The sequence below is a fragment of the Calidris pugnax genome, unplaced genomic scaffold (assembly GCF_001431845.1).
Source record: "Calidris pugnax isolate Ruff unplaced genomic scaffold, ASM143184v1 scaffold147, whole genome shotgun sequence".
Classification (NCBI taxonomy): Eukaryota; Metazoa; Chordata; class Aves; order Charadriiformes; family Scolopacidae; genus Calidris; species Calidris pugnax.
The window spans coordinates 3,120,874-3,143,811 of record NW_015092359.1 but is presented as its reverse complement, the minus strand read 5'-3'; the positions used below and the strand labels follow the sequence as shown (position 1 = coordinate 3,143,811).

The 22,938-nt window shown below is 47.3% G+C and overlaps 1 protein-coding gene across 2 annotated transcripts; it reads left to right on the top strand.

The window, feature by feature from the left end:
- Positions 1 to 297: 297 nt before the first annotated feature.
- On the top strand, positions 298 to 22,930 carry CSRP2BP (CSRP2 binding protein). 2 transcript variants are annotated; one of them, XM_014962507.1, is made up of 10 exons: positions 298 to 956; positions 3,520 to 3,638; positions 5,863 to 5,984; positions 9,204 to 9,385; positions 9,940 to 10,359; positions 11,306 to 11,877; positions 12,827 to 12,963; positions 13,955 to 14,130; positions 17,295 to 17,485; positions 21,089 to 22,930. In XM_014962507.1, exons 1-10 carry the CDS (start codon positions 683 to 685, stop codon positions 21,260 to 21,262), a joined length of 2,367 nt encoding a protein of 788 aa, XP_014817993.1. In that variant the 5' UTR covers positions 298 to 682; the 3' UTR covers positions 21,263 to 22,930. The 2 variants fall into 2 exon arrangements, with proteins under 2 accessions (XP_014817993.1, XP_014817992.1); XM_014962506.1 differs by having other exon boundaries at positions 449 to 956; positions 9,943 to 10,359.
- Positions 22,931 to 22,938: the final 8 nt, after the last annotated feature.

The following is a 22,938-nucleotide window of genomic DNA, read 5'->3' as shown; positions in this document are numbered from 1 at the left end:
AGCTTTTATTTTCTCGGTAGCTTTGCCACTTAGTAAACCCACCTGTCTAAAGTGAGTACAAATAAAGTGTTTTTTGGTGTAGGACCATTAGCTTATCGATATCGGATACCAGCTCCTGTAGTTTTAGATTCAAACCATGTTAAGTGGCCGTGGCTACAGGTGGTGGCAGAGGACCTGCAGGGGCAGTGTGGTGGGTAACCCTCCCCTTGCAGGGGGGTGTTAAAATCAGGGTGGGGGTTAATCGCATTCAGCATCCAACAGGCTGTGATAAACCTTGTCCCTTGTGTTTTCAGAGGCTGCACAGTGGAGTTCTCAGAGATCTCGAGCGTCAAAATCAGAAAAAGGAGAATATCCGCCTGCTGGAAGAGCAGATTGCTTTGACGAAGCAGCTTATGGAAGAAAGAGACAAGGCACTAATGGCAAAAGGGTCCCAGCAGCCCTAGGCACAGACCTGAGTGATTAGAGGTTTGATTAAAGACTTCTGGAAGGTCATTGGGATCTTAACTACTTGCAAGTGTTTCAGCTAACAGAGGTAATCTGTGAAAGACTGTTTCTTCTGTGCTGGTTATAACCCAGTCCCAAAAGTTCTAGGGTGGACACAAAACATTTCCTCTGTCCTCGGTACGTTGACTAGTGTGGATGGACTTGTCGGTGTGGGGACTTGTCGGTTTTGCTCCTTGTTATGCAAACAGCATCTAGGATGGCTAATAACGTCCACATGAGTGGGCTGCTGAGCCGCCACGATGACGAAGCTACCAGGACCTCCACCTCAGAGGGCTTGGAGGAGGGTGAGGTGGAAGGGGAGACCCTCCTGATTGTGGAGTCTGAGGACCAGGCTTCGGTGGATTTATCGCACGACCAGAGCGGGGACTCTTTGAACAGCGACGAAGGTGATGCCTCCTGGATGGAGGAGATGTCCTATTACTGCGAGAAGTGCCAGAAGTGGATTCCAGCAAGTAAGCCTGCCGGTTGCGTTGCGTTGTGTTGTGTGTGATTGTATTGCTGGGGTTGTTTCTGAGGTGCTTACGCTGTCCTGCTGTACCTGATTTACGGGGCAGCCCTTGTTTAGCTGTACCCCATCCTACCTTGGAGGAGAAGGGCTGTCTCAGCATGGCGTGGAGCCCAGAGGCCTGATGCCAGTCGTGGGCGCTGGGCACTTTGGTCCGTGGACTATCTGAAGCTGGCATTTCCTGTAAAGAAATGGGAACTGGCTTCTTTAATTACTAAAGAACAAAGGTATGACTTCAGAAACGTGCACGCCCTCCCGAGTCTCCCTGCTGGTGTGTTGAAGGGACTTTGCCCAGGCAACTTGGCCTCTCTGCTCACTCAGATAACGATAATGACCCTTGCTGTAAAACTCTTCCTCTGGGCTTTGGGGTAGTGTTACTTTTTATTTTATTTTATTTTTTTTTCTCCCCCAACAGTTTGTCATATCTGTGGAACACACGGCTAAATCTCAACCTTAAAGGTTTCCCACTAATGAGAATTTAATTTAGCTTTTACACAAGAGTGTCCAGCCTGTAGCAGCAAGCTGTGGGAGCAAGCTGCAGAACTTGATCCCTCTGCTGCTGCTGCTTGACATCAGATATATGCTGTTAGCCACGTAACAGACTGCTTTCTGAGTTCTGGGTTATTCTGTTTTCAGATCTAAAAGCTAGATATTGCTAAGCACTGGTTGGTTTTTGGCTTGGGGTGGGTTTTTTTTGTTTGTTTCTTTAGTTTTGTTTGTTTTTTCTGGGGGTTTTTGTTGGTTTTGATTGGTTTTGTTTGTCGGGAGGTTTTTTTTTTCCCTGTGGCTATAAACAGTGAACTCTTCAGGTGGCACCTGCCTTGCTGATATGTCAGAGCTGCCCTTTTTGCCATCTTAGAATTTGCCAAAAGTTAGAGTGTAGAAATTTCTTCACAAGGGATGTTAGTGAGTGTTTTGATACTAATTGTAATGGAGCCAGCATCACGCTATTGAGGTTAAAGGGACATCTTAACTTGAAATGTGTTAATAAAAAAATATGGAGTAGAGCTAAAGGTAGCATGAGATGAGATTCTCCTCTTGGAGCACTTGATTTAACACTCAATTTGTTTTATTTTACAAAGATGTTCCTCCCTCTCGTTGCTGTGGAACAAATCCAAAGAGCAGGAAAAGCCAATCACAGAGCAACAGTAACTAGATACAAATGTGCAAAGTAAACCAGCTGGAAAAGGGAAATGCTGTTCTCTTTGCTGATTGCTCAGTTATATGGGTATCAGTTGTTACTTGTGATAATCACCAACATGCTCAGATCATTTTTTACATTCAATTCCCGTGTAGAAACTCTGTTAATCTACTGAGGGTGGGGTTTTTTCCCCCCCATCAGACAGAGGTGCAACTTTAATAGTTAGATTCTGCAATTCACTATGGAAGCAGAGCATCCACACATTACAAATGCTTGATCTGGTGTCATTATAACAGTAAAAGAAATGGTATACTTTTAGAGAAAGACCTTTTTGTGTTTGACTTTTCAGAAATGCTGTAGCCTTAACTGTTTCCCTGTCCTGTGGGAAACAGTTTCTATTTTTTCATGTTTGTGTAAACCCCTGGTGAGTTTAGAAATCCTGATTCATATGATGTTTTGGTTTGGGTTTGTTTTTTTTTTTCTCTGCTGTAAAAACATAGAATTAGAGTCTGTAACTTTGGCTGCGTGGGGTTTTACAGGTGGCTCTATCCCAGCAGATCCCTTTTGTTCAAACTTTTACAAAGGGTTGGCTTCACACAGCAAAGGGTACGCTGAAGTTCTTTGCTGATTTGGCATCTAAGGCATCAACCCCAGTAAAGAAGAAGTGTTCCCAGATGATGCTGGGCTGTTCTTTTGGCTCTCAGCCTCAAGGAAAGAGGGTATTCCCCTGATAGGAGAAATAAATACCTAAAAGCTTCACACCCTGTCAGCGGCAGGGCATCCTAGAGGCTGCTGTGAACAGGGATTGGTCTTAATTTCTGGACAGGGAAAGAGGGAGCTGTAAAGACGTATAGCACTGTGTGGAAAGATGACGTGGAAGAGAAATCTTATATATTCTGGGAGCCTTTGCAATACCATACCTTTTTTTAACAGGTCAGCTTTTTTTTTTCTTTTCTTTTCCTTTCCTTTTTTTTTTTTTTTTTTAAGTAAAGTGGGAAAGCAGTTATTTATTGAAGTATATAGGCTATCCTGGGGAAGGAAGAAGGAATGAGAAATGCAGCGGAAACAGGGAAATCCTTGTTTTAGTACCTGCGTTCAGATGTTAAGTAGGACGCCCCTTTTTTTGTGCCTGTGCTTTTCACTTGGTCACTGGCAGCTGCAACTCTGAAATGAATCTGTGCTTCCCATCGCAGTGAGTTCTGACGTGTCCCAGGAACTGACCGGGTCTCTGAAAGGCAAAAAGTGCTTTTTTGCCTGATGTTGTAGGGAATCCAAATCGCCTTTACAGCAATTTTTTTTTTTCCTATAAAAGGACCAAAAATTTGATTTTTTTTTTTATTTTTTTTTTTTTCATACCTGTTCATTTTAGGTCAACTGAGAGAACAGCTCAGCTACCTCAAAGGAGATAACTTTTTCAGATTTACTTGCTCCGATTGCTCAGAAGATGGGAAGGAGCAATTCGAACGGCTGAGGTTAACGTGGCAACAAGTAAGTGAAACGTTTGTGCCGGCAGAACGACCACAGGACTTCCTAAAATTGTTGTTTGTTATGTGTGTGCGCGCTACCTAGAAATGGAGGATCAGGTATAAGTAACAAAGAAACATGATGCATCAACTTCAGAAATTAATTAGCTGAGGATTGCCTGCATATTAGAACTTGGGCATTTGGCAGGTGAATGGAAAGATAATCATGCAAACCACATTCCTTATTCCTCCTTTTTTTTCTTTTTCTTTCTTTTTCTTCTTCCCCCCTTATGTTGCCCATGAATTCATAGCTTCAGGCAGGTTTGGAAAAGCAAATTGAATGGAATTTGGCTGCTAGGTATGAGCAGGTTTTCGTGCATATGAGCAAATGTAAAGCTAGTGACGACGTACAAATGGAAAGCTTGCCAGCTCCCCCCAACGCAAAGCTCCAGCCTGGCTGCTTAACTCGCCAGCAATGGTCCTTGCTGGAATTTGCTGGTTTGGTCACTTGCACCCCTGAACAATCACGATAATTTGCATTATGCAGCAACCACCGTATGGGTAAACTGATGCACGTCATCTTGCTCCGAGTGGGGTGCTGGAGGGGTGGGCAGTGCTGGCTGTCTCTGCCTAATAAGAATTCCATCAAGCAGAGGGATGAAGCACCTCTGCTGTGAGGACAGGCTGAGAGAGCTGGGGTTGTTCAGCCTGGAGAAGACAAGGCTCCGGGGAGACCTTAGAGCAGCCTTCCAAGATCTGAAGGGAGCTACAGGAGAGCTGGGGAGGGACTCTTTGTCAGGGAGTGGAGTGATAGGACAAGGGGGAACGGTTTTAAATTGGAAGAGGGGAGATTTAGATTAGATACCAGAAAGACATTCTTTGCTGTGAGGGTGGTGAGACCCTGGAAGAGGTTGCCCAGAGAAGCTGTGGCTGCCCCATCCCTGGAGGGGTTCAAGGCCAGGCTGGATGGGGCTTGGAGCAACCTGGTCTGGTGGGAGGTGTCCCTGCCCAGGGCAGGGGGGTTGGAATTCGATCATCTTTAAGGTCCTTTCCAACCAGAACTATTCTATGATTCTATGGAAGTTGACAAAGTGAGGAGGCTTATCTCCTTAGGCTTCCAGAAGCCAGAGCTGCTGCTGCTTCAGGGAAGTTTAACCACTTCCCTCGATTCAACTTGCCCAGAAGTAGGAAAAATGGGGTTGGTGATTTCTGGATACTTTTTCAGAGCGTGTGGCCTCAATGCATCCTTATCTTTAGTCAGTTGAAAAGAGAACTGTCCCACCTGACTTCAAAAGCACAAAATCCTAGATAGTTATCGATCTTAGAGGGGTTGTGAAGCAGAAAGAGGGTACAGGGGACATTAAAGCTGTCTGTATTTCCTCATCTTGGCATCTTCAGCAATGCATTCCTGAAAGCCCACTGTGAGGAGACCCTAAAAATAAAAAAACATTTCAGACTTCTCTGACAGTGAAGAATAGGTCCCTGTTGGAAGCAGTATCCAGCTGGGGCTGTCATTGCTGAAAGATGATCCTGGCCCAGCTGTATGATTTTAGTTGCATTCAAATGAATTGGATAAACATAATTAACAGTCATTCAGCTAGGATTTACTTACAAAGAGGTGTGATATTTTCCAAACCTGCCCTTTAGTTTAGGCGTGTAATAGGTCCGACTGAATTCGGTGGTGAAGCACAAGAATGAGCTGTAAATGGATTGTCTTTAATAAAGATCACCTGGAGACAAACTTAATCTTTGTATGCTCAGAAAAAGTAGTAGTTTAGTAACTTTACAGAGAGTTTATAGTCTGTTCAGTTTGAAATGTGACATGAAATTTAGAAGGACCATTGTCACTAGATGGGTTAGATCGTGGGATTACTTGGGACCGTTTTTTTTAAGCGACTTTTTCCCTATCTCCACACTACATTGGGGCCCCAGTTGTGATATAATTCATTTACACAAGCATTGCAAAAGCTTGTATCTCGGCATAAACCTGCATAACTAGGCGGCTTGTTATTTCCTTGGGATGGAGAGCTCTCTGGGAGAATGTGCATCTAACAATAGAAAGACAAGAATGGGCAGCATGAAGGCAGGAAGAAGACGGATTGCAGAAGTTGCCTGTGAGATGTTGCAAAAATAAGCTATTTATGAGGGAGCGAAGATCGCTCTGTGTGTGTGTGGCAGCTGGTGGGGGGGAGGCAGTTCAGCAGATGAAACGGGAAAGACTCACTGGAATCCAACACTTTCTGTTCCAGGTTGTCATGCTGGCAATGTACAATCTGTCTCTGGAAGGAACAGGCCGTCAGGGGTACTTCAGATGGAAAGAAGATATTTGTGCTTTTATTGAGAAACACTGGAATTTCTTATTAGGGAACAGGTAAAGACGTGACATTTCCCTGAAGGTCTGGTTAGTGAGCAGCCAAAGGAATTAAAACTTGTTATGCAGGTGGATGAGAACCCTGGTTCATTTGGGGATGTCTCTGTTGGGCCTCACTAGCGAGGAAATTGGAGGATTTAATATTGAGAACCTGTATGTAGTCATGAGGGGGACTCTTGAGGAAAAAATAAGCATTTCTTACTGGGGAAAAACAACTGCAAGAATGTCACACAAAAGCAATGTAAATGCATATTTTTGGGGGGTTATTTCTTACCTTTCTGTAGGTGTCTATGAACGTGCAAAGCCTTTGGGTATTTCTGAATAAGCACAACAAAGGGACTGGTGCTGAGCAAAGTACCATGTTACTTGGCTATAAAGCTTGTGCGGACCCAGTTCTCCCCAAAGGAAAGTTGTGCCTAGTCTGTGAGGTTGGTTTGGGTCTTAATAAAATAGCTTTTACAGGCATTACAAACCACTGAAATGGTATTTTTCGGTGTGTGTAAGGAAAAAAGCTGTCAGAGTAAGAGCCCTTGTCGCGAAGGGTGAGCTGTGTGCCAGTTTCTTTGAGTGCACCGAAGCTGTCGAGCCCACGTCTCACTGTTAACGCGTGTGCTACGGAGGCAGGGAAGGAACCGAGCAAGCCTTGGAGCTTGTAGATTCTCTTGACTTCACAGCTTCTTTTCTTCCCCAGGGGTTTCTCCGTTGTGTTGTAAGATCTGGCCTTCCTCCCTGCCCAGATTTGCTTTTTGGCTTTGCTTTCATTGCTTGTCTGTGCCTCCTTGCTCTGCTCTCAGTGTTGTCAGCCGTTGGTCCGCTCTGGAAACCACAGGGACCCTGACAGGAAGGGAGCTGATGGCCCATTGTCCCTCTCTCAGGGAGCTGTCACCTCCCAGGGTTTGCTGCTGCCTTTTGAGAGCTGCCCTGGGAGCTGGGTGCTCCTTGCTCTGATTAAATTCACAGAATCTTCATGGTTGGAAGGGACCTTTGAGATCATCGAGTCCAACCACAAAAAAAAGGAAAAAAACCTCAAACACCCCCCCCCCCCCACCCCCCCCCACAAGCAGACCCAAACCAACAATCTTGGGCACTACAGCACACCCTGAAGTGCCACATCTACATGTTTCTTAAATACCTCCAGGGATGGTGACTCCACCACCTCCCTGGGCCCACTGTTCCAGTGCTTGACCACCCTCTCAGGAAAGTCATTCTTCCTAATATCTCATCTAAACCTCCCCTGCTCCAACTTCAGATCATTTCCTCTGGTCCTGTCATTATTCCCTTGAGAAAAGAGGCCAACCCTGACCTTTCTACACCCTCTTTTCAGGGAATTGTAGAGGGCAATGAGGTCTCCCCTCAGCCTCCTCTTCTCCAAATTAACCATGCCCAGTTCCCTCAGCCTCTCCTCGTATGACTTGTTCTCCAGACCCCTCACCAGCTTGGTGGCTCTCCTCTGGACACACTCCAGCACTTCAACGTCCTTCTTGTAGTGAGGGGCCCAGAACTGACCACAGCATTCAAGGTGAGGCCTCACCAGTGCCCAGTACAGAGGCACGATGACTTCCCTACTCAGATGAAGTGATTACTGGCCTCAGAGACTCAGTATTCTGCACCATGAACCTGGTTCTCCAGAACCTCAGTTATTGGGCTACAGGGGCAATTTTTTAATATTTCTTCTTGCTTCTTCCCTAAATGATATTTTAGTTAGCCCCGTGACCAGTTCTTAGAGGAACAAAAGGTGCTCAGATGCCCAGTTGAGTACATTGCCCTGCAGAGGGAAAGGCTTAAATGCAGCTCCCTGCCTCCTCTCCCAGGTAATTAGTGATAGAACAAGAGGGAATGGATTCAAGCTGCAACAGGGTAGGTTTAGACTGGACATTAAGAAAAAATTCTACACCAAAAGAGTGGTCAGACACGGGAACAGGCTGCCCAGGGAGGTGGTTGAGTCGTCATCCTTGAATGGATTCAAGCTGCAACAGGGTAGGTTTAGACTGGACATTAAGAAAAAATTCTACACCAAAAGAGTGGTCAGACACAAGAACAGGCTGCCCAGGGAGGTGGTTGAGTCGTCATCCTTGGGTGTGTTTAAGAATCGTTTAGATGTGGTGTTGGGGAATATGGTGTAGGGAAGAGCTTTCTAGAGTAGGGTAGATGGTTGGACTCAATGATCCCAATGGTCTTTTCTAACCTGAATGATTCTATGAAAAGGTCCTGTGGCATAGGGAAGAGGATCCCAACGAGTCAACGTAGCAGCCAGCCACACTCACTGACTCTTCCCTATGCCACAGGAGAAATTTTATGGCAGAAATCTCCAAGCAGAGAAGAGAGGGCTTCGGTATGTATCCCTTGGATGTGTCTGTGAGCCAAGCATCCATGCTCTGTTACCTCGCTGCTTCCTGCAGCTTGGTTGCCCTCTGTGGTTTTATTTCCCAGACCCCTAACTCTGCTTTTCTGCAGCTGAGGAGGGCAGAGTGGTCAGATCCTAAAGTTCCTGTGTGAATTCAGCCTCCGGGGGTCCTGTCCTCCAGCTCTGGGAGCTAAATGATATCTCCAAAGTAGTCAAGGCAGGCTTTTAAATTCAGTTTGTCTTCCTGCTGTGTGAAGCGATGCCTTTGTCACTACCTTTCCCTTGCCTCTCCCACCCTGTGCGCCCTGTTTGCCCCCTTCACTAAGGGAATATGTCTCTGCAACATCAGGTCAGCACAGGTATCGCTAGGATCCTGTTCCTGGCCTTGCATCATCAAATTGTTAACAAAAGTAGCTCCATCAGCATCTAAAAGCTGCAACATCAGGTCAGCACAGGTATCGCTAGGATCCTGTTCCTGGCCTTGCATCATCAAATTGTTAACAAAAGTAGCTCCATTGGCGTCTAAAAGCTGGGGGGTTCCAGTGGCAGGGTAGACCTGTCCTCCCTAGGCTCAGCTCATGGACAGAAGAAAAATTGCATCTTGCTGCTGCGCTTTCATTTCCACATCATTTATGGAGCGTAAGTATTTACGCATCGGAGTCCACCAGCACGTTGTAGCTGTGGTTCTCTATTTTAAAAGAAATTAATTAGCCTTAGCCTCCCTGAGGATGGGGGTGTAGGGAGTATGTCAACCCCCTGTATCTGTGCCCGTGGCAGAAGCACCTCGGCCCTTTCCATCCCAGAGGAGGCTTCAGGTTGGAAGCAGAGCTGGCGAGTGGGGACCTTAACGCTTGGTTTCCCCTCTCCATCTGTAGGAAAAAGACTTCAACATGGTGGAGCACGGTCGCTGGCTGTCTCTCTGTGGGGAGCCCCTTGTTTTTCCGCTCAGGGGCACAGGAATTTGGAGAACCGGGGTGGTGGAAACTGGTTCATAATAAACCCCCAACCATGAAACCCGAAGGAGAGAAGTTGTCCGCGTCTGCGCTAAAGGCAAAAGGTAACTCTTTCCCTGCTGGCGTGTAGGTTCCTAGCTAGGGCCAGAGCTGGAAGACATGAGAAAAGTTTACTTAAAACAAGGTGTTTGTGTGTATGGACAGTCGGAGGCATGACTTTTTTTTCTTAGTTAAGCTCTACTGTAATTATTGATTTAAGAGCACTCTCTTGAATGTGCTGTAGCATGAGAAGCTAGTTACATTTTATTGCCTTTTTGCATCCTGCTAACTGATTTAGAGGCTTTTGAGATTTGTTCAGGCTTTTCTGTAGCTGAAATCTACGATTTCTCTGCTCCTCTGTACCCCAGGGAGGGTTTTGGGGTTTTTTCCAAGTTTTGTCCACACTAGATGCAAATTCTATTCTGCGCAGAGGAGAAAAATTTGGGCTTAAATGCAGCTTTAATGGTGCATTGGCTACGTGTCCTGGAGTGAATTTCTTGTATATTTTGAAGATGCATCTTCTAAGATTTGTGGTGACTGTGGGGTTTTGACTGTATGGTGTGTATCCAGTGACTGCAGGAGCTCCGTGTCCATTAGAATAAGCAAACTACTTCTTTAGCAGCTTCGAAGCCACCTCTGGATCCCATCATTACTGTGGAAGGACTCAGGAAGCGGGTAAGCCGCAATCCGGTCGAATCGGCCATGGAGCTGAAGGAGAAGAGATCTCGCACGCAGGAAGCCAAGGAAATTCGGAGAGCCCAGAAGGAGGCAGCCGGCTTCCTGGACCGGAGTACTTCCTCCACTCCCGTTAAATTCACCAGTCGAGGCCGTCGTCCTGATATTGTCCTGGAGAAAGGAGAGGTGATTGACTTCTCCTCCTTGAGCTCTTCAGATCGCACTCCTCTGACAAGCCCTTCTCCTTCCCCATCTCTGGACTTCTCTGCTCCTGGCACTCCAGCCTCACACTCAGCTACTCCCAGCCTTCTCTCGGAAGCAGATCTTATCCCGGATGTCATGCCACCACAGGCTCTGTTTCATGGTAAGAAACGCTGTGTTTTTTTCTTTAATAATAACCCATACATAGTTGTAAAGGAAGATGCTTAAAAAGAAACTTGCAACGAGCTGCAGGATCTTTTCAATATAAGATGGAACATAATTAGTAAACTCCTGTTTGTCTTAGCTGTGTGTAAATCTTGATTAGTTTTCCATAGTGGCCAGAAGGAACCACCGCTATGGTCGTCTGAATAAACGATAGGTAGATTTCATGTAGCAATTGCTGCACCACTCAGCATAAGCCCCACAGATGACACTGTTAGATAGCAACTCTTAATTTTGCCTCAGCTGTCTCTTAAATGGGAGAAAATTAATTCTCATGGTAGTGTTGCAGTAGTTCTAGAAGTTCAAACATCCCATTTAATGTTAATGCTACATTTCAGTCAGGTTGGGAAGCAGTGATGCAGGCTGAATGCTTCTAGGAGCCAGACCTCAGTCAAATTGGAGAAGCCAAGAATAAAGCACTTCTTGTTGCAAGGGGGAATAGTCAAGTTCTGCAGAGGGAATAAATCCTGTGCTTCAATGACTCCTGGCTGTTCCCTCAGTTTAATAGAACCCTTCCAGGGTGTGCTAGCTGAAGATACAGCTCACCAGCTTGACCATTTGATCCCCAGTTCCTCAGGAATTTTCAAAAATGTAATGCTTGTCAAAGAGGATGAGCTTGCAGTTCAGGAATGCCATGTTTTCAGGTGCCAAAATGCAAGACACCTTAGGAGCAGGATTGATTCCATGTCCTGAAATTGGACTCTTTGGTCTCCTATCCAAAATCAGGAGGTCCAGAAGTATATAGAAAATAGAACATGTTGGGTAAACCTACATTATTTCTCCTTAGCAGAAAAGTCCCGTGGCAACTCCTTTTGAAATGGGGCTTTGATGTTTACGTTTTTGTGTTGTTTTTTTTTTCCCCTGGATTATTTTGATCTCTTGAACAGATGATGAGGAGATGGAAGGAGATGGAGTCATAGACCCAGGAATAGAGTACGTGCCCCCTCCCAGCGGGACAGCTGGTGCTGGCACTGTGATAGCCAGTAGAAAAAAAGTGAAGACAGCTGAGCAGATCAAGCAAGAGGTAGAGAGTGAAGAAGAAAAGACGGAGAGGATGGAAGGTGACAGTGAAGATCCTGAGGAGTCGAATGCATCACTGCAGGTGAGGGGGCGAGACAAGAGGAAGCCACAGCTGGAGAAGGATGCTAAACCCAGAGCTCCCAAGCATACTTCTGTTAGCATCTATGAGGAGAAGCTGCTGCTGAAGAGACTGGAAGCCTGTCCCAATGCCATGAGCATGACCCCAGAGGCCCGGAGGCTGAGGCGCAAGCTGATAGTCAGGCAGGCCAAGAGGGAAAGAGGACTACCGCTCTTTGACTTGGACCAAGTTGTGAACGCTGCACTGCTCTTGGTCGATGGCATTTATGGAGCCAAAGAAGGAGGTGTTTCGAGGTCCCCAGTAGGGCAAGCAACATACAGAACTACTAGCCAGGACTTCAGGATCTTGGACAGGTACCAGGTGAGTGTTTCCAAATCTAAGCAAGCTTTTGGCCCTGGTTATTTAAGAGCTTTTGCTGCAGACATCGGTGTCACAGAATCCCATGGGGTTGGAAGGGACCTCTGGAGATCATCTAGTCCAGCCCCCCTGCCAGAGCAGGTCCACCCAGAGCAGGCTGCACAGGAACGTGTCCAGGTGGGGTTGGAATGTCTCCAGAGAAGGAGACTCCACCACCTCCCTGGGCAGCCTCTGCCAGGGCTCTGCCACCCTCAAAGGAAAGAAGTTCCTCCTCATGTTTAGGTGGAACTTCTATTCCAGTTGGGGCCCATTTGCTCTTGTCCTGTCCCTGGGCACCACTGAAAAAAGACTGGCCCCATCCTCTTGACACCCTCTTTTTAAGGATTGATAGGCATTGATTAGATCCCCCCTCAGCCTTCTCTTCTCTAGACTAAAAAGCCCCAAATCCCTCAGCCTTTTCTCATAAGAGAGGTTCACCTTGAGGTTATCTGACTCCCAAAGTGAAAAGGATTACATGAAGACTTATTCTGACCTGGGGTTCTGTCCCCACCACTGCTCTCACAAGCCCCTTTCTCCTTAGGACATGCTCATCCAGCACAGCTGTCCATCAGTGTCACCACCCCCAAAGGTGGGTGTACAAAGGTATTTGTACTCCAACCCTGCCCCAACACTAGTGGTGGAGGCCTGGAGGTACCCAAACAGGCGGCTGCTCTTTCATGCTGTGTAGGAGGGAGATGACTGGCGGTGCTTTTTGATGTGTGTGGTTCACAGGTTTGGGTGGTAAATCCAAGAGTTGGATCTCTGTAGGGTGGAACCATTACACTGTGGGTCCGGTCCGTCCTGTCAAATTGAAAGGCGCTTCTTCTCCCTCCAATGTTATGATTCCCCTGTGTTAAGTCATTGATTAATCTTCCTGAAACATTCTGCTTTTTTTTTTTTTTTGTACATTTAGACAATGCTGCCTGCCATGAAGGGATACCGACAGCAGACAACAAAGTTTCTGTATCGACTGGTAGGCTCAGAAGACCTGCTGACGGACCACAGTATCGTCAGTCCTTACACGTCCCGCGTCCTGAAACCTTATATCAGGTATGGGTGGTCAGAGGATGAATTTGCTCGTGGCTTGTGAAGCGACAGGCCGTGGAGAGGACACCTTTCTTGGGCAGTGCTCCTCACTCATCCCTGGAGCACAACCCAGTCTACTATGGTAACCCTGAATTATAGAATCGTAGAATGGTTAGAGTTGGAAGGGACCTTCGAGAGCATTGAGGTCCAACACCCCTGGCTGGACACCTCCCACCAGACCAGGTTGCTCCAAGCCCCATCCAACCTGGCCTTGAACCCCTCCAGGGATGGGGCATCCACAGCTTCTCTGGGCAACCTGTTCCACTGTCTCACCACCCTCACGGGGAAGAATTTCTTCCTAATATCTCATCTAAATCTCCCCACTTTCATTTTAAAACCGTTACCCCTTGTCCTGTCACTGCACGCCCTGACAAAGAGTCCCTCCCCACCCCTCCTGGAGCTCCCTTCAGATATTGAAAGGCAGCTATAAGGGCTTCCCGGAGCCTTGTCTTCTCCAGGCTGAACAACCCCAGCTCTCTCAGCCTGTCTTCACAGCAGAGGTGCTCCATCCCTCTGATCATCTTCAAGGCCCTCTACTGGACCCGTTCACACAAAAGGATAGTGTTTAAATTATATAGCTGAGTGGTTAAACTGGCTCTGCACTAGGAGGGGAATCTCCAAGAGAGGGCAAGTCTCCAGGAGGGGAATCTCCAAGAGGGAATCACCATAGTCATTGAGGGCAAGTTCCATCTGCTCTTGGGTCAGAACCCTGATTTCCTCCTTGCTCCTGCTGTAAGGAGAGGTTGGCTTGGCGTGCTGCCGAGCTGGGAAATGTCCTGGCCTCCACACAGGGTGTTTTTGCTGAGCTGGGTGCTGTTTTCCCACATGAATGGAAGAACTCTGTTCTTTTGTTCCAAGTTGAGCATGTCAGAAAGTATTTTATGGGCAGTACCCATTCAGTGGCAGTTATTGTTACTCACTTGCCTTTTGTGTTTGCTTTTCATCTTCCTGGCAGGCGCGATTATGAGACAAAGCCCCCAAAACTCAGGCTGCTGGCAGAAATCCGGGCGTATCCACGCAGGAACGATCTCAACTGGAAGGCTGAGCCAGAAGCACCCATCGATTACTGCTACGTTCGCCCTAATCACATCCCCACTATAAACTCCATGTGCCACGAATTCTTCTGGCCTGGTAAGATTCCTTCGGCACTTTGGGTTTTCTAAGAAGGAAGTGGTTTTGTTCAGAAGAAAAATGTTCTCGGGCCAAACTTTTCTTCAGTTGGTGCCTGGCTGGGTTCTTAGAAGACTATTATCTGATGTCATAGGAATGTAGTCGAGATGGAGACACAGGTTTGGTGTCTTTGTCTTTCGAGATCATTTAGAGCTGGGCAATTAGGCCCTAATTAACACAGTACTTAAAAGAAGTAGGTTGTTTTGAGTGACACCGTTGATGCCAACAGGAGTAGTCCGTTACTAAAATTAAGCATCCAATGAAACGTTTTACAGAAGTACAGTTTTATACCAGAGATCTTCTGCTCTCTAGCTTCATAAGAAAGTTTCTTCCTAGCAGCTGGATGTGTTGGAGTGAAATGGGGAATTGCACTCACAACTGCAGGATTCACTGTGATGCCCTTTATTTCTTCAAGCCTCAGTATTTGCGAGGTATGGGAAAGCTTGGCTGTGGATTTTTATGTGGCACTTCTTGAACTGTGGTCTATTTGGGGCAGTGGCTGCCTTTTACTTGGGCAGCTCCGATGCTGTAGTCTCTAGTTCTTCTGAAATAATAATGGTGATGTTTCATCTACTGCCTGGATGAGTTTCACCATGGCAGACTAATTTAGAAAAGCCCGGTACAAACAGCACACACCTTTATTCCAAGTAACTGTTTGCTTTACAGTTTGATTTGCAGATAGTGATTCAGCAAGGTTTGTAGTTCAGCGGTGCTCGTACGCTGCACTCAGGGTGGGAGCTCTCTCTGCTACTCACTGTCCAAATTGTACAATTTGGGGGAGATAAGGTGGCATACCTTCCCTTTCGCAAGCTGTTTTGGACCTCGTGAGAGACACTTGCAATCCTGACAGAGGCTGATCCCCTTTGTCGTAGTCTCTCCTCTTCTGATAACGCATTTGAAGTTCTGGCCAAGTTGGGTCGTGCCTTCATTAAGTTCTTCAGGACTCACCCTGTTTTATTTAACATAAGGAGCGTGGGTGTGTTCCACCCAACTGTGAACTGTTCATCGTTAAATCAGAAAGCTGACACTCCCATCGGTCTCCAAACAGGAACCAAAATCTCTTCCCTGGTGTAAATTTTCTGAGGCTGGGATTATACGATTAGTGCACCTTGGTTCTGTTTTAGCAGGGGAGGTAGGCGCCGACACTTCAGGAGAACAAACCACACCGTTACTGTGGACGCGAGGGGCTTTGTTTCACGAGGGGCTGGTGCAGTGCTGGGGGTGGTGGGATATGCAGCTGGGAAGGGTGTTGTTAGAGGTGGTGTTTGGAGAAACACCTGTAATTCCACCAAAGTTTAGGTGTCTGAACGAAGCATGTGTGCTTGGGGGATGCTGTCATGGGGAAATCACATCTCAGGTGTGCTCAGTTGCCTTCTGACAGCCATGCTCTCATTGACGTGAGTTCTTCAAGTCTTCTCTTCAACCCTTAGTTATTCCACCTCTCCCCATCCGTCCCTTCCCAGCAGAGCTCCTCTTGTTCCTTGCGAAGTAGAAACAAGTTTGTAGGTAGTTTACCGCAAACGGGCTGAGATGTGAAGCAAGATTTTTTTTTTTCCCCCCTCTTTGTTGTCTCTCACGGTATCTTGTGCCTTCATGTCCTAACGGGGGAACCTCTCCCCAGCAGGCGAGTGGTAAACCAGGCTTGAGCTAAGCCTCTTCCTACAGGAATAGCTGCGTGCGGAGGGAGGGGGACGGCACCCCTTCTGCCGACGCCAGCGCGCTCAGGGCGATGCAGCAGTTCCTGTACGGACACGCTGTCAGGCACTTCGCAGTCATTTGGAGATAATTAACACGGCTCCCTATTGCCAATCAATTCCTCCCACGTCCTGCTCCACCCAGCTCGCTCTCCAGCAAGAAAACATAATTCAACCCGCTCATTGCGCCTGGCGCCCCACGAAGTCTCACATCTCGTCGAGAGGGAGAAGCATTACTGGAAATCACACTTGGCTGTTCTGTTATCCCACAAATATATCCGCCATGGCCAATTTGAGGCTGAAACTTAACGTTTACGGCGCAGTTCCGCTACGTCTTGAGCCTGGCCATTTAGGGCCTGGCCCCACAAATTACTGAGCTTGGCCCTTAATGTGCTGCATGCATGCTCTGGGGCTGCAGAAGCGTGGATGTGATTAGGCAAAGGTAATGAACTCGGCTCAGAAGTCACCAGCTCCAGGTGTTTCTGTCCAGGCTCTGACTCACAGGAGCACCACCGCCCCAGAGGCTGCTTCACACCCCAGATTAGAGAATTCATGTGCTAAAAGCAAGCGTTTTGATGGTTTGACTACGAGCAACAGAAGATGTGCTAAAAGCAAGCGTTTTGATGGTTTGAGTACGAGCAACAGAAGAAGCAGCAACAGAAGCAGCAGCAGGAGCTCAAGGCCAGGTGGAGAACAGAGATAGGAACCTCAGACAGGTCACGCTACCAAAGCTGAAGCCTGGCTTCATGTCCACTGTGTCTGGAGAGGGTTTGCAGGAAGAACAGGATAGTTCACGCGCTCTATCTTGGCTGATACACTCTAAATCTCCCCTCTTTGCTCGTCTGCAGGCAGGACGTTTGCTGGCTGGGCTAGGAATGGTGTACACATTCCTGGGTGGAATGAAGAAGCAAATCCTTATCCATTCATGTTACAGTAGCCCTTAGGAGCCCTAGGCAAGGGGCACAAACTTCCTAGGACCCCGCCCAAGAAACATTTGCACATGCAAGTGTCTTTATTCACATGCATATTTAGAACTGGCTCCTCAGCAGAGTCTGCTGATAGAGCTGAGAATACAGACCTAGAATACAGATTAGCTAGGTGCTGAGGTTGTGTGATTTTTAAAAACTTATTGATTTTTTTTTTAAACTATTCTGGTTTAGAGAACCCGCCTTTTGAGTTTTAGTTTCATCCTTGGGTCATTTGGGAGGAAATCAGCTCTGTTAATTTCTCCACGCACGAATACCCAACAGTGAGTCAGTCTTGTTTCGGGTGGTTGGTTGAAGTAGATTTGGTTCGATCTCAGAGCAAGGGATCAAGTGAGTATTTCTAAAAGGACTTAAAACTCCAAATTTCCACACAAGCATGACATGGTGTGGTCTGCTTTTTCTCTTCATTTGCAATGCTTTCAGCTGCTGGTTTCTTTCTCCGTAGGAATTGATCTGTCGGAATGCCTGCAGTATCCAGACTTCAGCGTTGTCGTGCTTTACAAGAAAGTTATCATTGCCTTTGGCTTTATGGTGCCAGATGTGAAATACAACGAGGCTTACATCTCCTTTCTGTTAGTTCACCCCGAGTGGAGAAGAGCTGGGATTGCAACCTTCATGATTTACCATCTGATCCAGGTAATGAGGAGGTCCCATCTCTCCTGAAGAACACCCTCTCCTTTGCTCCTTGCCCTTTCTGTGCCTACACACCTGCACAGGCTGTCAGCAGCCTCTGCAAACGTTCATGGGGGGGAAAATCACTTCAAAAGCAGAAACTAAAAGGTATTTAGAAGAATAAACAAATGTACTGGTCGAGCCAAGATGCGGTAGAATTGGACTGCTTTGGGATGAACTTTTTCGTTCTTCAGTGGACAATAGTTCACATAACAATAATCCTGTAAATTTGGGGTTTAAAGAAGGATGTGAGGTAATAGCAGGGAAGTTCAGTAAGAATCTATTGCAGCTTTCTTGGCTACACCTGGAGCTTTATTCTGTGACCAGGGCCGTTGCATTAAATCACTTACTGATCTTAATCATTCTCTTCCACTTCTCATATGCTGGTTCAAATCCAGCTGAGCTGAAGATAAAGAATAAGCGTTTGCAACCTCATTCAAATTTGTTCAAACTAGCTTGTGCTGGGCTTTGTTCCACAGGGACACTTGGGAAAATTAATCTGAGCTAACTAAAGGGGTGGTATTAAAGTAGTTAAACGTCATTAAATCTCTGAATGAATACTGTTATTCAGGTGGCCTTAATTCCATTCACTTTCTTGAATTAAATTGCAGGAAAGGCAGCTTAAATTTGAGTGAGGATGCAGACAGATGGCATTTTCAGAGCCCAACTGTGCCTCAGCAGGGCCCACAGTTCTACCACTCCCTGAGCTCTCTTGGCAGAGCTGGTGACGCCAAACGTTCCTTAACTTGTTTTAGTCAAGATGTGCTGCACTGGCGAAAACTCGCCGTTTGAAACTGCTCTTCCTCATACTCATTTTGGCTGGAGAGAGGCGGGGAGTGCTGGCAGAGCCTCGGGAGCCCTGATCTGTACCTTGGGAAAGCACTTTCCACTGAGGGTATAGCTCTTCTGGGCCACCCCAGGGTAACTCTTCTAACTACCTACACCGTGTCCACCGCTCTCTGCTCTACGTGTTGGCACAGGCCACCAATCAGCCTACTTTAAATTCACCCCTTACGTTTCCCGAGCATCTCTTGTGTAAAGTTGTAAAGCATTTTAAGTTAATTGCCCTCAACTGCAGCCTGCTGATGTGAGATGTCAACACCTAGAGTGAACAGGCACGGGCAACGCGCCGAGGTTTGTGGGGATCCAGCAGCCGGACTCGCATCTCTCCAGCAGAGCCAGGATCTGTTGGCAAGTCACCCGTGGAAAATCAGCACGATCCAGCAGCCGGACTCGCATCTCTCCAGCAGAGCCAGGATCTGTTGGCAAGTCACACAGCTTCTTGTAGGATGCCTCGCAGCCAATTAACCTCATTCTGCTTGCAGGTAGACTAGCCTATCGTGTTGGGGAGAGCCAGGAAGTTTTTGAGGCTCATTAGACTTACTATCCATGAGAGATTGAGAGGTCACCACTGTATCATAGAATCCTAGAATGGTTTGGGTTGGAAGGGACCTTAAAGATCATCCAATTCCAACCCCCCTGCCCTGGGCAGGGACGCCTCCCACCAGACCAGGTTGCTCCAAGCCCCATCCAGCCTGGCCTTGAACTCTTCCAGGGATGGGGCAGCCACAGCTTCTCTGGGCAACCTCTTCCAGTGCCTCACCGCCCTCACAGCAAAGAATTTCTTTCTGGCCTCTCATCCAAATCTCCCCTCTTTCAGGTTAAAACTGCTCCCCCTGGGTCCTATCGCTCCACTTCCTGACAAAGAGTCCCTCCCCAGCTCTCCTGGAGCTCCCTTCAGATATTGGAAGGCTGCTCAGAGGTCTCCCCCGAGCCTTCTCTTCTCCAGGCTGAACAACCTCAGCTCTTTCAGCCTGTCCACACAGGAGAGGGACTCTATCCCTCTGTAAGTTCAGCTCACGTTAGATTTATTTTTCCATTGCTGACTGTTTGCCAGTGGTAGAAGGGATTTAATCAGGCAGGAGAGGCAATGGTGGTTGCGAGCTCCTGTTCCTCAATCGCCAGACCATATGTGCTGCTCCCGCAGCCTGGTTGGGCTGACACCAGGGTCTGCTCCCTGCAGTTACAGCCCTTTTCACTCACCGCTTGGATTAAGGGTAATTCTCTGTCTCTTGGGTCAGTGTGGTGAGTTTGGGGATGGATTCTTGGCAACGGCACAATCTAACAGAAAACCTGGTGATGCACGTGGTGCCTTGACGATGGGTTTGTTGTCAGAAGCTGTCAGGAGGACCAAACTGCATAGAATCATAGAACCATTCAGGTTGGAAAAGACCCTTAGGATCATCGAGTCCAACCATCTACCCTACTCTACAAAGTTCTCCCCTACACCATATCCCCCAACACCACATCTAAATGACTCTTAAACACATCCAAGGATGGTGACTCAACCACCTCCCTGGGCAGCCTGTGCCAGTGTCTGACCACTCTTTTGGTGAAGAATTATTTCCTAATGTCCAGTCTAAATCTACCCTGTTGCAGCTTGAATCCATTCCCTCTTGTTCTATCACTAATTACCTGGGAGAAGAGACCAGCACCAACCTCTCTACAATGTCCTTTCAAGTAGTTGCAGAGAGTGATGAGGTCTCCCCTCAGCCTCCTCTTCCTCATACTAAACAGTCCCAGCTCCTTCAATTGTTCTTCATAAGATTTATTCTCCAGGCCCTTCACCAGCTTCGTTGCTCTGCACCCGCTCCAGCACCTGAAGATCTCTCTTGGATTGAGGTGCCCAAAACTGGACACGATGCTCCAGGTGTGGCCTCACCAGTGCTGAGTACAGGGGGACAATCACCTCCCTACATCTTCTTAATATCTCATTCCAACTGCCTTTTCCCAAAAATGAATCCTGATTATTTTACTCGTTCGGTTCTTTTTTTCTTAAATCGCTGAGAGAGCCTTCCCTTTGAATGATCTGCCCTGGAAATTGGTGTTACCGTTCCCCTCTAGAGTTAAAACACAGAATGCTATTGGCACACTAGACAAAAGCAGGGAAAAAAAAATCACTTTATTGGCATTTTTATCGGAGAGCCGCTGGTTAGAATAACCTGGGAGCTTTAAGGTAACTTCAGCCGTGCTGTCTGAATTCCCTGCCTTCTCAGGAGGCGAGGGCCATGCCCTGGAGGATGGGAGAGGAGCTGGGTGGGATAGAGAGGAATTCCAGCGTGACGGTCCCAGCGAGCTCGGCTCTGTTTGCTGACGGGGAGGAGCGCGGCGCCCCATCCTCTGGCGTGTTTTGCCTTTTCTTCAGGCCATTGCTAATAAGTATTTGAGACCGGGATTATTTTTAATGAACAATTACTTAGCCCGTTGACAAGGGAAAGCTGACAAATGATAATCCCGAACCTGCTTTTGTTGTTGGAGAGCCCACGTTTCCCAGAAACAGAGGCTCTGAGAGCGAGAGCGGGGCTCTCTTCGCCTTTCAGCTCTTGCTGTGTGTGGTAACTTCTGTGTCAAGGCCTGCCATTTTTCTCACGTTTCCTCAGGAACTTGAATACCTGAACCCATGAATCTCCTCACCTCCGCATTCCCCCAGAGGCTGTCTCATTCTCTTGCTGTGATTCTCTTTTTTTTTTTTTTTTTTTTTTTTTTTCCTCCCCCCTCCCTTGGCAGACCTGCATGGGCAAAGACGTAACCCTTCACGTCTCTGCAAGCAACCCCGCTATGCTGCTCTACCAGAAGTTTGGATTTAAGACCGAAGAGTACATCTTGGACTTTTATGACAAGTACTATCCCTTGGACAGCAAGGAGTGCAAGCACGCCTTCTTCCTCAGGCTGCGGCGCTGAGCTCGGGGTCTGCAAAAAGCCCCATCTTGTCCAGCAAAGAACCGCCACGGATTTCGGTGGAGGAGGTCGGCTGCTGACGTGAGAGCTGGAAGGCACTGACGCCTTTATTCCCTAGGTCTTCAAATGTCAACCGTGCTGTGGCGTGTGCTGAAAATACAATCCAAGAGGATCGGTTCCTACCCTTCCAAGGGTCTGGAAATGCCAACTGGGACATGCTGAAACCACTGGAAGACTCAAATTCTTTAGGGAGGGTTTTTCTGCCGCTGTTACTTTGAAGAGCCTCGTTGACAAACAAACAAAACCCAAATGAAAAAAAAAAAATACCTGTCATTTCAGAAGGGCCCCATGGATTTCAGATTTTGAAACGTACCCCCAAAAAGTTGCAGGTTTTTTGTTTCTGGTTTTTTGTTTTTGTTTTCTGGGAAGTGAACGTCTAAGCTTAAATCATCCACAGGGTTTCTGCAGTTTGATTGCTTTGTTAAGACCATGTTTTGAATCTGTGAAGGGAAACAAGATACTGGTGCACCTAGCTGGACGCTAACTTTGAGGAAGCTCTACAGGTGCCAGAACAGCAATACTGGAAGTGTCTTTTAGGAATAACGAAGAGCTTGTGAACTAATGTGATCCCGAGCACCAGGCTCAGAGGAGATGTCTTTCTTCCCTGCTGCCTCCCTTTCCCCTCGTTGACCTCGTGCTCAATGTGAAGTTCTTGTAGTGCACAGTGTTTTGTGTTCAGAGACCAGACGTCAAAGCGGGTTTGTAGCTCGGCAAGGTGGGACATGAGGGCTGCCACATCAGCTCTTTTGAGATCTTCCAGCCCATCTGCCAGTTGTTGATGCTGCGGATCGGCCCTTCGGGCACAACCTCTAACCAGGGAGCCAGCCTCTGGCTAGAAGGAACCCAGAACAGAAGTCGGAGGTGACATTTGAAACGCAGGCTCGGGTTTGTAGAAGCAATCTGTTTGCAGCTTGGAGGGAGGAGAAGGGTAGAGGTGGGCCAGTTCCAGTGCTTGGAAGCACCGAGGCTGTGATTTCACGGCTCTAAGTTTAAGTAAAGAGGAGAGCACAGAATAAATAGAAATATTAAAAGAATATGAACCCCAATGTCTCTGGTACTGGGGTCTAGCCCTCTTAGGCGGTTCAGCAGCTTCTCTCTTCCCCTGACTTTTATTGCAGAGGAACAGTAAATGGGGCAGATTGCTCTGCTGCCCCGACCAAAGGTCAGTCCGTTGCATTTTAAATAGGAATCCCAGCCGTTGTGCTGTTCCTTTCACACCAAGGCCCCCAGAGAGCTGCACAGCCAATGTCACCTCTTTTGTGCTTTGTCCACTGTGTGCACCCGTCGGGTACCTGGCTGGAGGTAGTCGTTGTTGTCTTAATGGAGTCTTCATTTTGGTAACGGCAGAGTTACGTGGACGCGACGTCTGTTTTTGTGTAGCCAATGTACATCGTCACCAAAACAAAACCAGTTTTAGTGGGAGGGGGGAAAAAGAGCCCCTTCAAGCCTTGTGTGCCCTGGCATCCGTGCCTATTTCTGCCCGCTTTACGACGACATAGAAATTTTTGGTGTTACTGATGGTGTCTATGAGTTAGCTGTATACTTGGAAAGAAACAAAAAGTTTATCTGTCTTTATGAATGGAATTAAAGCCCTTCCCTTGGAAAAGCCTACCTGTCGT

Bases quoted from the DNA above. Each gene is read 5' to 3' on its own strand.
- CSRP2BP (XM_014962507.1), top strand. From the start codon at position 683: ATGCAAACAGCATCTAGGATGGCTAATAACGTCCACATGAGTGGGCTG. The intron at 12,964-13,954 runs GTATGGGTGGTC...TCTTCCTGGCAG, and splicing joins GTCCTGAAACCTTATATCAG to GCGCGATTATGAGACAAAGC. The intron at 14,131-17,294 runs GTAAGATTCCTT...CTTTCTCCGTAG, and splicing joins CCACGAATTCTTCTGGCCTG to GAATTGATCTGTCGGAATGC.